General features: G+C 39.0%; 1 protein-coding gene across 1 annotated transcript in view; it reads right to left on the bottom strand.

The window, feature by feature from the left end:
- Positions 1-13,826, bottom strand: part of MIB1 (MIB E3 ubiquitin protein ligase 1) — a 128,608-nt gene that overhangs the window by 99,178 nt on the left and 15,604 nt on the right. The window contains exons 2-3 of the mRNA XM_037161549.2: positions 7,402-7,573; positions 5,262-5,391 (exon numbers count right to left, since the gene is read on the bottom strand). Of these exons, the coding sequence (XP_037017444.1) occupies positions 5,262-5,391; positions 7,402-7,573 (302 nt within the window). The remainder of the gene's footprint in view (positions 1-5,261; positions 5,392-7,401; positions 7,574-13,826) is intronic.

The following is a 13,826-nucleotide window of genomic DNA, read 5'->3' as shown; positions in this document are numbered from 1 at the left end:
CAAACTGCAGCCATGTATTTCACAGGCCAGACATGTTGAGGGCTCTTATCAGCAAGGTCCCGGACCACTGTCACTGTTCCATTTCAAAGACTTGAGGACACTGCTCAGTGAACCTGTCCCAAATTCTCAAGTATACTTGGCTTGTTGGACTACGTGATGGTGAAGTTCCTACTCTCCTTTCTATCCTCCCTCCTATTCTCTGCCACCTAAGATCAGCTGAGGTCACTCAACTCATGCCATAGAATATTCTGCTGCTAAAATTTTGATGTAGACCATGGTCAGCTTACAAGCAAAAAAATACATAGTGACCCATCCCCTCTGACCACATTCCTGCCCAATACCCAGCATTTGGCTCATATTTCTGCCCTGCCTGATGTCCTGTGGTGAGTCCTGCATTTCCCAGGACTCACTAATGACCTTGCCCACCGACTAGCCCAGAAGGACCCTTAATTTCCAAGAATGAAAGGAGAACAGAGGCCACTGTCCCTTTTCTAAGCCCTCCCCCAACAGTAACAGTTCCAATAGGCAGGTGCTGTATCTCAGACTCCATCAACCTGGCCAACATTGTTTGCCCCACTGTGGAGATCCCCTGAGACTCCCTCCCACACAATTTACAGGCCCACCCAAGCTGCTTTTCCATATTAATGGCTGGTCTTGGCTCATCCATCACAACTTCCTAAATCCTTTCAAATAAGCAACAGCTGGCCTCAGTGAGCCCTTAGCCCCTCCCTATACTTCGTGCTAAGTGGCCCCAAGCTCAGTACTAGTAGAAGCCAGCCTACATTCACAGGTAGGCTTTGTGTGGGAATCTCCAAGCACAGAATAAGTAGCAGCCATCTCAGATTGCTTTATAGCTCAAGTGGGGTGGGCCTGGAAAGACATGGGGAGGGGCTGATCTTGGCCTGCACCACCCAGGAAACCCCAGAGCCTGGGCACCCAGTGAAGAGCTACAGACCACGTCAGAGCACCACCACTCTGCTCCTATACAGCTGGCCCTCCAAGGAGGTTGGAGGTTGGTGGTCAGTAGCCAGAGCCCATCCTTGCAGCTGACTGGCTTGGGTAAATCCTTCCCACTGACTTGCCAAAAGCAATCAAGACTCAACTACAAGTGGAGAGTATACTCAGGCCACACAAGGGGCACACCTCAAGTACCCACTGTGTGATAGTGGAGGCTGTGCCACTGGACCCTACAAGGACACCTACTACATTAGGCCATGATACCAAGACAGGGAGTCATAGAAGCTCTATGTAAAACATAGAAACAAACAGGGAGGCTGCCAAAATGAAGAAACAAAGAAACATGACCCAAAAGAAAAAACAGAAACAGAGCTAAACAAAATGGAGATAAGCGATCTTTCAGACAGAGAGTTCAAAACACTGATTAGGATGCTCAAGGAACTTAGTGAGGACCTCATCAGAGTAAAAAAATCCAGTCAGAAATGAAGGACACACTAATTGAAATAAAGAACAATATAGAGGGAAACAACAGTAGAGTGGATGAAGCTAAAAAATCAAATCAATGATTTAAAACATAAGGAAACAAAAAACAATCAGAACAACAATAAAAAAGAATCCAAAACAAGATAGTGAAAGCAGCCTCTGGGAGAACGTTAAGAGGTCCAATATTCACCTCATAGGGCTGCCAGAAAGAGAAGAGAAGGAGCAAGAAATTGGAAACCCCCTTGAAAAAATAATGAAAGGAAAGTTCCCTAAAACAATCAAGGAAATAGACATACAAGTCCAGGAAGCACAGAGAGTCCCAAACAACGTGGATGCAAACAAGCCCACTCCAAGACACATCATACTTAAAATGCCAAAGGTTAAAGATAAAGAGAGAATCTAAAAAGCAGCAGGAGAAAAGAAGTTAGTTACCTACAGGGGAGTTCCCATAGGACTGTCAGATGATTTCTCAAAAGAAACTTTGCAGGCTAGAAGGGACTGGCATGAAATAGTCAAAGTTATGAAAAGTGGGGATCTACTTTCATAGAGCAATTCCCAAGACTGCTCTACCCAGCAAAGCTATCATTGAGAATGGAAGGGCAGATAAAGTGCTTCCCAGACAAGAAAAACCTAAAGGAGCTTATCATTACCAAACCATTGTTACATTGGTTATATGAAACGTTAAAGGGAGTTATTTGAGAAAAAGATAAAAAATATGAACAATAAAAATGGCAATAAATACATACCTATCAACAATTAAATCTAAAAAGTAAAACTGAAACAAACAAGAAGAACAGAGACAGAATCATAGATACAGAGAGTGTTCTGATGACTGCCAGATGGGATGGGAGTATAGGGTACTGAGCAAAGGGTTAAGGGGATAAAGAAGTACAAATAAGTAGTTACAGAATAGCCATGGGGTTGTAAGGTATAGTGTAAGAAATGGAGTAGCCAAAGAACTTATACACATAACCCATGGACCTGAACAATGGTGTGGGGATTACCTAAGAGAGTGGAGTGTTGTTGTTAGAGGGAGGCAAAGGGGGGAAAATTGGGACAATTCTAATAGAATAATCAATAAAATATAATTAAGAAATAAAAACTACGCTAACAATGAATTTAGAGTTCACAGCATCTCTCGATACACTTTACTATTGAAATATCATACACCCTTACAAAACACGTTATTACTAAACTGACAGCTTAAACATTATAGCTTAACATTAGTTTCATATAAACGTGCAGCGAGTCATGATCTAGAACCTATCCATCCAACATATGTAAAAATATTTAAGAAAAGAGTTTGTGTATCTCAGATCAGCCACAAACTCCGCAGTGTAGAGGGCCCACAGAATTCTGCATGCACACAGAACTACTCAGACTCACTCACTCTAAGTGCCAGTGCTGGGGAAGCAACTCAAATGGCACAGGGACATATGGCTAGAAAGTGAATTGTCTTGGCATCGGAGCAAGGGCTGGAGTGGCAGCTTTCTCCCCAAAAGAAGCTCTGACAGATGCCATTTCTCATTTGCTAAGCCTTCCCCACACAGAGCTGGCTGGCAGGTGCCATACCTGAGTCCCCATCAACCTAGCTAACACTGTTCATCCTGCCCTGGTGATTCCCTGGGTCCCTGCCCCATCGAACTGTGGGCCCACCGAAGCAGTTCTAGTGGCTTTTCCATACAAATGGTCTGTTTTTGCTCATGCTTTAGACTTGCCTAAAACCTCTCAAACAAACTGCATCACCCTCAGCTTGCCCTATACTGCTGACCAAGTGGCCCCAGGCCTGACACCAGTGGCAGTCACCCTTGTTTCACAGGTTGGCCTCTCCTGGGCACCTCCAAGCCCAGCATAAGAAGCAGCCATCTGCAGATCACTTGGCAGATTGTGCCGACTGGCCCCTCACTGAACACAGGTAGCAGTTGACCTTGGGCCGCACCTCCAGGAGGCCCATAGCCAGTGCTCCCGGTGGAGAGACCACATCAAAGCAACACCCAACCACCTCCACAAGCAACACACTCAAGGGACAGACTCGGTGGGTACCAGAGTCCCACTGAAGTAAGTCCTGTTCCATGGATCAACCCCTGCAGAGCTGATTCTCAATGGTGGCCACAGCCAGTCCCTGCAGCTGACTGGCCTGAGGGTAAATCCCTCCCACTGAGGTGCCAACAAGGCTCAAGTACAACAGAAGGATGTATACAACCCACATGGGGGTGGAGGGCACAACTGGAGTGCCCAGCTCAGGTGATCAGGGAAGCTGTGCCACTGGACCCTACAGAGACACCAATATGTAATATCACTCTACAAAGCCCTGGAGACGTAATGGCTCCACCTAATACATAGAAAGAAACACAGAGAGGCTGACAAAATGAGGGAACAAAGAAACATGTCCCAGATGAAAGAACAGAAAACTCTAGATAAAGAACTAAACAAAATGGAGACAATCAATCCACTAGCTACAGAGTTCAAAACATTGGTTGTTAAAGATGCTCACTGAATCAGTGAACTTCAGAGAAGAATAGTTGAAATTAGTGAGAACTTCTACATAGAGATATAAAACACAAAAATGAAACTAGAAAACATAAAAAAGAACCAGTCAAAAATGAAGAATACATTAAGTGGATTGAAAAATAATTTACAGGAAATCAACAATACAGTACACAATGCCAAGAAACAAAAGCAGCCTATCAGAACAGCAAAAAAAAAAAAAAAAAAACCAAAATAATGAGGATAGTGTCAGTAGCCTCTGGGACAATTTCAAGTATACCAACATTTGCATCATGGGGGTGCCAGAAAAAGATGAGAGCAAGCAAGAAATTGAAAACCTATTTTAAAAAATGACAGAAAACTTCCTTAACCTAGTGAAGGAAGTAGAGAGTCCCAAACAAGATGAACTGAAAGAGACCCACACCAAGGCCCACATCATAATTAAAATGCAAAAGGTTAAATACAAGAGAGAATCTTAAAAGAGAGAGAATTCTCTTTTAAGAGAGAATCTTAAAAGCAGCTAGAGAAAAGCAGTTAGTTTCCTACAAGGGAGCTTCCATTAGACTGTCAGCTGATTTCTCAATAGAAAGTTTGCAGGCCAGAAGGGACTGGCAAGAAATATTCAAAGTGATAAAAATCAAGGACTATGACCAAGATCACTCTATCTAGCAAACATCATTTAGAATCAAAAAACCAAAAAATAACTTCCCAAACAAGAAAATACTACAAGAGTTGATTACCACCAAACCAATATTACAAGAAATGTTAAAGGGTCTTTCTTTAAAAAAGGAAAAAATGGTCTAAAATATAGATAACAAAATGGCAATAAATATATCTCTATCAATGATTACTTTAGATGAAGATAGATTAAATGTTCCAATCGAAAGACACACAGTGGCTGAATGGATTATAAAACAGGACCCTTGCATACACTGTCTACAAGAGACTAACTTCAAATAGAAACACACTCAAAGAGACTAAAAACAAAGGGATGGAAAAAGATATTTTATAAAAATGAAAACGAATACATAAAAACTAAAGTAGCAAAACTTACACTAGACAAAATATACTTCAAACTAAAAGCTATGTAACAAGAGATAGCCCTGGCTGGTGTGGCTCAGTGGATTGAGGACCAGCCTGCAAACCAAAGGGTTGCCAGTTTGATGCCCAATCAGGGGACACTCCTGGGTTTTAGGCCAGATCCTCAGCTGGGGACAAGTGAAAGGCAACCAACTGCTGTATCTCTTGTACATCGACCTTTCTCGCCCTCTCCTGCTCCCCCCTCCCTTCCCCTCTAAAAATAAATAAATAAAATATTTTTAAAAATGCTTTACCTTTCCCCTACGTCCATTTCCTCCATCTTGATCTTCCCATTGCCAGTCTACTCCTCGTACCACTCTGGCACCGGCAAAGATCCCTCTCGCTGTGATCTTCTTAGATTTTCGACGAGACTCTAACAGAACCCTAAAAATAAAATTACTTGCTTTCAAATTTATAGAAAAATAGGTGATAGTAATTTACTTTTTAAAATATTATATGAAAGGTTATTTTGAAAATATGAAAAGTTTTTCTTTGTTCTGGTTTACACCATTATAATACGATACAGGAATACCTTCTACAATCCACAGGTGATGATGATGACAGTAGTAGTTGAAATAATAAAAACAGGTGCCCTGGCTAGCATGGCTCAGTGGATTGAGTGCTGGCCTGAGAACCAAAGGGTAGCCGGTTCAATTCCCAGTCAGAGCACATGCCTGGGTTGCAGGGCCAGGCTCCCCACTGTGGGGGACACACGGGAGGAAACTACAAATTGATGTTTCTCTCCCTCTCTTTCTCCCTCCCTTCCTCTCTCTCTAAAAAGAAATAAAATCTTAAAGAAATAATAAAAACAGCTAATATTTACTGAGCTTTTGCTATACATAAAAGTACTTACAGAAGTATAAAGTTTGTTGCACTCCTTAGGAGGAGAGTATATTTATATTTTCTATTTTACAAAGGAAAAAAACTGAGTCTCAAAGAGTTAAGTAACTTGCCCAAAGTCACAAATGTTAAATAGTAATGGAATCTGCATATGAATCCAACTAACTACTTCTGAGTATCACTAAACTCTTCACTACTTTCGAGATGGCAAACTCAAATCAATTACAACTGTTAGGCAAGTAATATAAATGAGGGCCTAAGAAAAACAGCATCATAGACATGACAAATGTCAAGTGGCAGTTGATCTCAGGCTTATTTAGGAAGACAACAGGGAGTGGTTGGGGATTTTGGTGAACTCAAACACATTATTTGTCTACAGGGTACAGGTTCTCCTGTGCTTCAGCCAACTTTGATATTAACAAATGGAGGCCCAGGGTTGAGTCTTCTGGGTACAGGTATGTGTATATTCAAAGAAGTCATACACTTAGTTTTTGTATAAAATCATCTGATTTCAAAAGGCTAACAATTGTTGAAAAATTTGGAGCATGGTATATACCGAGTAAAATACATCTGTGCACTGAATTTGGCCTACATTAAACTCTCCAATGTCTTCCATACCTACTAAAGACTGTGGACTTGAAAAAGATTCTAAACTCATTTTCTGGACCAGCTGGGTTCTTCAAGGTCATCTATCTCTTATTCTTCTACATTCTTCTCATTCTCATTCGTAAAATGAAAAAGATTTGTTGTTGTTTTTTTTGTTTTTCTACTTTCATCTTATTATTGTATTCATTTTCAGAATTTACTATACTCTAATTTTAAAATTATAAACAAAAGACAAAAATAAGTAACTTGTTTCAAATTACTTAGTTAATAAACGGCAGAACCATGATTTGAACTAGAACACCATGATACCAAAATCCATCTTTCTATTACTTTTGCTGCCTCCCTATGACTGGCTAGATTCTTGTTTCTATACATTTTCATATCGATATGAAAAGAATAAATTACCAGAAACTACACCCATTCACAATTAAGACTCGTCTCTTACTTCTAAGGCACTTAATAACTATCTCTACATAGAGTATAAAATATCACATGATAACCACTGTTGATCAAAGAATCCCTTAACTTGTAAACTCTTTAAGAATACTGTACTTTATTTATCTTCAAATTTACACAAGCATAGTAGCTGCCTCAAAGTCTTAATAAATGCTTTTTGATTCAATCAATGGGCCCTAGTGGTAGCAATTAATAGAATAGAAGGCATGGCAAGAAGAAAATAATCAGCCTCTCTTGTCCTGTCCTTGCATTTCCAAATATTGAGTAGTGTCAGGTCTCTATATGAGAGGAAAAAAAATTGCCTAGATTATCCTGGAAAAATACAGCTTCATCTTCACAGAGGCAAGCCTGGTCACATCTAGCCTGTTATTTGCTACCTCCTGACTAAACTAGCTGTCAGAAGTTTTTCTAAACCTGTTTAGAAAAGCTAAACAGTATAAAATTTTAATATAAATAAGAAATTGCAACTGAAGGAAAAATTGTTTCCCATACCGCTCACTTCCTGGTGTAGTAATTCTATAGAAGCGATGCCTTAAGTGATGTTTATCTCCATGGTAACAAACTGTGCACAAATCATAATTTGTACACTCTGCACACTTCCATCGAATGCCAATGATTGGTTGCTGGCGGCAGGTATCACACATGGTTCCATCATGCTTAATGCCTATTAAAACAAGGATACATGCTTATATTAATTACAGGTATTATTTACTTGATTATTCCTTAAGGGGAAAATAAGAACATAGCATTTTACAAAGTATTTTAATAAACTCTGAAATATTTCAAATGCACCACATACAGTTTCAAGATAACATACTACAAATATTTTTTTTAATCAGCACAAATTATAGACTAAATAGTTTCTATCCCTTCTTTTTTTCTTAGTAAAAATACTTCTCAGGACCACTTCCCTTGTTCTCATCCACAAAATGAACTCAGGTTTAGTCCAGAGAAAGAAAGAAGAATTCTTTCCCCACAAGGAAATGTTTCAGACTTCAAAACTCAGGAATCTTTTGAGGAATTTAAGTTTCTCATCCAGGTAAATAGTTATTCCAAAAGAAAAAACAATTTTATCTTCAAGATATCCTGGAAACAAACTATCAATTAAGAATTTTTCTCTAGGTATTAACTTTGTCCCCACAAACAATAAATTCAGAAAATGATTACCAAATAATCTTCCCAGTTAAAAGGGTAACAATATACTATAGTTGAGTCTGTTGTGTTTTTTTTCTTAAGGAATAAGTAATAATAAATTCTGGAAAAAGAAAATAAGGGCCGCCAAGATGGAGGCATAGGTGGAGACACCATGCTTTCTCACACAACCAAGTTTAGAGACAACAAAATATTAGCAACAGAAAACACAGCCAGAACACAGAAAATTGAACTTTTCGGAAGTCTGATAACAACGAATTCTTCAGCCTGACTGGTAAGAGGGGCAAAACCAGCAGCTGGCAGAGCAGGGTTGCACAGGAAAACTCGGTCAGACGGACTCAGGCCCGCAGATCCCAGGCGTGGGGTTGCAAAGGGCCGACCCAGTGAGCAACCTAGTGAGCGCGACCCAGTGAGCAACCGGGGGATCCAGTGAGAGTGAAGGGCAGCGGGTTGAATGTGCTGGCGCATTCCTGCGCAGATAGACCAGCGAGGGAGTGGGCAGTGAGATGGGACTGAGCGGGTCCCAGCGACAGGAGGCAGCAGAGACGGCTGCCATTTCTCAGCTCTGACTCTGCCCCCACATACAGCATCACACCCAGCGACTTAAGCGACCCTGCCCTGGTGAACACCTAAGGCTTAGCTCCTGACCCAGTGACGGGAAGCAGGAGAGGGGGACGCCATTTCCCCACTCTGACCCCGCCACCACATACAGTGTCTCAACCCAGCAACCCCACCCTGGAGGCCCTGCCCCGCCCCTAAGGCTCCGCTCCTCATACTCTATGGGCCCGAACAGACCAAAAATGGCTCAAGAAGATCTCAAAGCCCCAGAGCCCATAAATCTAAGTGACGAAGAAATAGCCAAACTTTCAGATGCACAGTTCAAAACACTGGTGATCAGGATGCTCACAGAACTGGTTGATTTTAGTCACAAATTAGAGGAACATATCAAGGCTAAACTAATTGAAATGAATGGAAATGCACAGGAAACCAATAGTAATAGAAAGGAAACTGGGACTCAAATCAAAGGAGTGGACCAGAAGGAGGATAAAAATGACCAACCAGAAAAGAATGAAGAAACAAGAATTCAAAAAAATGAGGAGAGGCTTAGGAACCTCCAGAACATCTTTAAACGCTCCAACATCCAAATTATATGGGTACCAGAAGGGGAAGAGGAACAGTAACAAGTGGAAAACTTATTTGAACAAATAATAAAGGAGAACTTCCCCAGTATGGCAAAGGAAATAGACTTCCAGGAAATCCAGGAAGCTCAGAGAGTCCCAAAGAAGGTGGACCCAAGAAGGAACACACCAAGGCACATCATCATTACATTACTCAAGATTAAAATGAAGGAGAGAATCCTAGAAGCAGCAAAAGGGGACAGTCACCTACAAAGGAGTTCCCATCAGACTTTCAGCTGATTTCTCAAAAGAGACCTTACAGGCAAGAAGGGGCTGGAAAGAGGTATTCCAAGTCATGAAATCCAAAGACCTACATCCAAGATTGCTCTATCCAGCAAATCTTTCATTTAGAATGGAAGGGCAGATAACGTGCTTCTCAGATAAGATCAAATTCAAGGAGTTCATCATCACCAAGCCCTTATTATATGAAAAGTTAAAGGGACTTATCTAAGAAAAAGAAGATAAAAAAGATGAACAGTGAAATGACAGCAAACTCACAGTTATTAACAAGCACATCTAAAACTAAAGCAAGCTAAAAGGACAGCTAGATCAGGAGCAGAACCATAGAAATGAAGATCTCATGGAGGGTTAGCAACAGGGGAGTGGGAGGAGAAGGGGGGAGAAGGTACAGAAAATAAGTAGCATAGACAGTAGGTAGAAAATAGATAGGGGGAGGGCAAGAATAGTATGGGAAATATAGAATCCAAAGAACTTGAGACACATGGTCATAAACTAAAGGGGGAGAATGATAGGGGTGGAGGGGTGCAGGGTGGAGGGGAATGAAGGGGAGAATAGAACAACTGTAATGGCATAATCAATAAAATAAAAAATAAAATAAAATAAACACAGACTGCTGGCTCCAAAAAAAAATAAGTTAAGTCCTTGGTAATATAACCTTCACTAATAAATGCTCACATGCATGGAGAAGACAGACATTAGAACTGTAAAAGATTTTATTACTATAAAGTAATAAAAATAACTGACATTTTAGAGTAATCGGACTGGGGATAATGTTCACTTATTATTTTATTATCACACTAAGATCACTTGTTTGATAAGTCAAAAATAGACATTTTTTTAAATAACGCGTAGTTAGTGAATGTCAGCATCACTATTCACAAACACATGCTTTAATGGATGCATGTGGTCCACTCTGATTCTGAACTATGAGGAAGAGCTGTGTTGTCTGTACAGCAGTGACACGCTCATGAATTCCAGCTCCATTTCTATCAATAGCTATCTTTGGACCCTTGAAAAAGTTATTTTACCTCAAGTATTTATATATAAAAAATAGTATTTCTTTCAAAATAACTGGGAGGGGATTACTCATGTTGAAGCTGGGTAACAGGTAACATGGAGGTTCATTATATTTTTTGTAAGTTTAGAAATTTTACATAAACAAAAGAAAGAAGTTGTTTTAGTTCCCCAAACCTGTTTCCTTTGGAAGAAGCAATACATTCTTTAAAGGTAAAAGATATTCTAGAAATCAAGTCATATGTTACATATGCAAGAACTAGAGTACAAAAGTACTAAACTCTACAAAAACTAATGCAATATTACTACTGCCTCATAAGAAAAACTCTATATAATTCATTTTCTATATCTAGATTTAGAATCCCAACAAGTAAGGTAACCAGATTCTACACAAAGAGCCAAACATAAGAATAAATCTGTGAGCGAGGTGGTTAAGAATCAAAGAGGGGACGGGGAGGAATGAACACCAGGAAAAAGTTGGGATGCCCAGTGAACTTCAAAAGAGCATGATAACGTAAATCAAAAAGTTTTGTGTGCAATCCTCTTGCAGCCTCCTTCCACACAAATGCTCGACTGTAGCTACAAAGAAGATGGAAGACATCAGTAACTTCTGATTCATTCAGTAATTCTTTCCTTACTGCTACAGTAGCTAGGCCCTGTGTTGCTTTCAGATATTACTTTTGCTGTAGTACAGAGAAGAGAAAGGAAAAAGTACAAGTGGCTGAAGAAAGGAAATCAAGTCATAAGTTTATACAGTGGTCTAGGCGAGATAATGGTAGTTTAAGTCAGGGTGATAACAGTATGAATACAAGGGGAAAAAATAGAGTCAAAAAAATTCAGGACTTAGTGGCTATGGGTTATAAAACAAGAGATATTGGAGATAACAAAAATAAGTATTAATTAAATAATTCAAGAGAACACAAATAGATTTGTTAGAGATATTTAGAAACAGACAGTTCTCTTTAAAACAGAAAGGGAGGCACAGAAAAAATAAAAACTAAATAAGCACATGCTAATTCAAAAATGCAAGTTCAGGCCTCTGACAGAAATGCATCTAAGACACTAAATGAAGAAAAGAACAAGAAAAGTTTTATAGAAATGGTAAATGAGTAGATCTTTCAAAGGAAGAAAGAAGAAATCTCAGAAAAGTGCAGAATTTATTCACTGAACCAGGAGAAGCTGTATTTCTATTCACTGAATCAGGAGAAGCTGTATTTGTTTGGCAGGAATACGAAATATAGTCAGAGATTTAAAGATAAATTTTAGAGTCATGCTGAGAAATAACGATAAATTTCTGACCTTTATATTTAAATTGTTGCATTAAATGATAAAAACAAGAGTATGTGATTAAGACTAGTTATACAGCTTACTAGCTAGCTAATGTTTAATATCAGCTTAAACTACTCTGGGACTGAATGCATTTTCCCAAAACTAGGAGGTAAATGAGGTAATGAGGATAAGCCTCATGATGAAATTAGTCTCCTTATAAGAAGAAAAAAAAAGAGACCAGGTTTCTCTCTATTTACCATATGAGGACAAACAAGAAGGCAGCTATCTGCAAGCCAGGAAACCAATGTGGCCAGCACCTTGGTCTTGAACTTCCAACTGTGAGAAATTCCTGTTGTTTAAACCACCCAGTCTATGGCAGTTTGTTATGGCAGCTCAAATACACTAAGACAATATGGAAAAGGACACTGTGAAGCTAATGTCATAATACAGGTAAATATACTTCGAAAGGCTTTAAAGCAAAATATAAGGACTATACTGAACTTAATGTATAAAAAATTATACTGCACTTGATTTCATCTTAACAAAGATTTATTAAATGTACTATTCATCTATTTAAATAGATGCAAAGTGATCAAAATCATCATATATTCCAGGAAAATTCAGCAATATTTATAATCAAAGAAATTAATTTCTCTACTTCCCAGAGATTATATAAAGAGAATATTCAATTATTCATGTGTGGATTATCCCCACTTTTAGCAAATTATCCACCTGATCTCTATGGCCCTTCTCTCATCATATCTTCAGTCTCAGGTTTTTACCCAAAACTTATAATAGCTTCCCTGAGGCTACAACTGTCTTCTCAGTTCCTTTAACTGGTTTCACTCCAGAATCGCAACAGTGGACATTACCTGCCATGTAGGATAATTCTGCATACCAGCAGGTCACCCACCATTCTCATTGTTGATAATGATGGATTCTATCCTGTGGTTAATTTAAGTCTGATTACATCAATCATGAAAATTATCATCAGCCATAGACCCAAAAGAAATATTCTAAACAGAATGCACACTTAAATTAAAAATCCCAGATTTATAGCTACACAACTCAACGCTACCAGCATTCACTAGTATTTGCATGCTTCAGTCTTTCAGAATATAAATCGAAAGACTCAGTGCAACTTTCATCTATTCTTCCTTATTAGATATATAAATTGAATACAAAGTGAATGCTTTTTTATCACATAAAAAATTTTTTTAAAGTAACATGATCCACAAACTGCCTAATCATCCCTTGGGTTGCTAAGAATTTGCTGTATCTTGTGTTAAATCAATATGAAAAAATCTGTAATTACTCCTACAATTATTATCTCCTAACACAAATAACAGAAGTTTACAAAGTTACAAAATTATTCTAACTCACAAGAAAAATATTTTTAACATAAATTCTAAAACATTATCAACAGATAAAGGTTTTTAAGAACTATATTTGTCTGATGTAGGGGTATTAAGCTGAATTATAAATTTTCATAAAACTGCAATTAATGAGAAATGGCAAGAATCACAATGGGTTTTTAAAATTGATTTTAGAGAGAGGAAGGGGAGACAGGGACAGGGGGAAAGAGGGACATAGAGAAAACATCAATTTGTTGTTCCACTTATCTATGAATTTATTGGTTGATTCTTTTATGTGCCCGACAGGGGATCAACCTACAACCTTGGCATATTAGGATGATACTCTAACCAGCTGAGTTTCCAGCAGAGGGCCACAGTATAAGTTTTTAAAAATGCAAATTTTAATACTGAAATACAGATACATTCCTACTTTACACATGCAATTTACCCCAGCTGCATTCCTGGAAAACTGACTATTTTTAAAATGGAGGAGCCACCAGCCTCGGCTGGTGTAGCTCAGTGGATTGAGTGCTGGCCTGTGAACCCAAGGTCACTGGTTTGATTCCCAGTCAGGGAACACGTCTGGGTTGCAGACCAGATCCCCAGCTGGGGATGTGGGAGAGGTAACCAACTGATGTTTCTCTCCCTATCTTTCTTCCCCTGTGCCCCATCCCTGAAAATAAATAAATAAATAAATAAATAAATAAAT

Source organism: Artibeus jamaicensis, unplaced genomic scaffold (assembly GCF_021234435.1).
Source record: "Artibeus jamaicensis isolate MK-2021 breed Jamaican fruit bat unplaced genomic scaffold, CSHL_Jam_final contig_354, whole genome shotgun sequence".
NCBI classification, from domain to species: Eukaryota; Metazoa; Chordata; class Mammalia; order Chiroptera; family Phyllostomidae; genus Artibeus; species Artibeus jamaicensis.
Note: the sequence above shows the minus strand (reverse complement) of the source record. Positions and strands in the feature narration are given on the sequence as shown.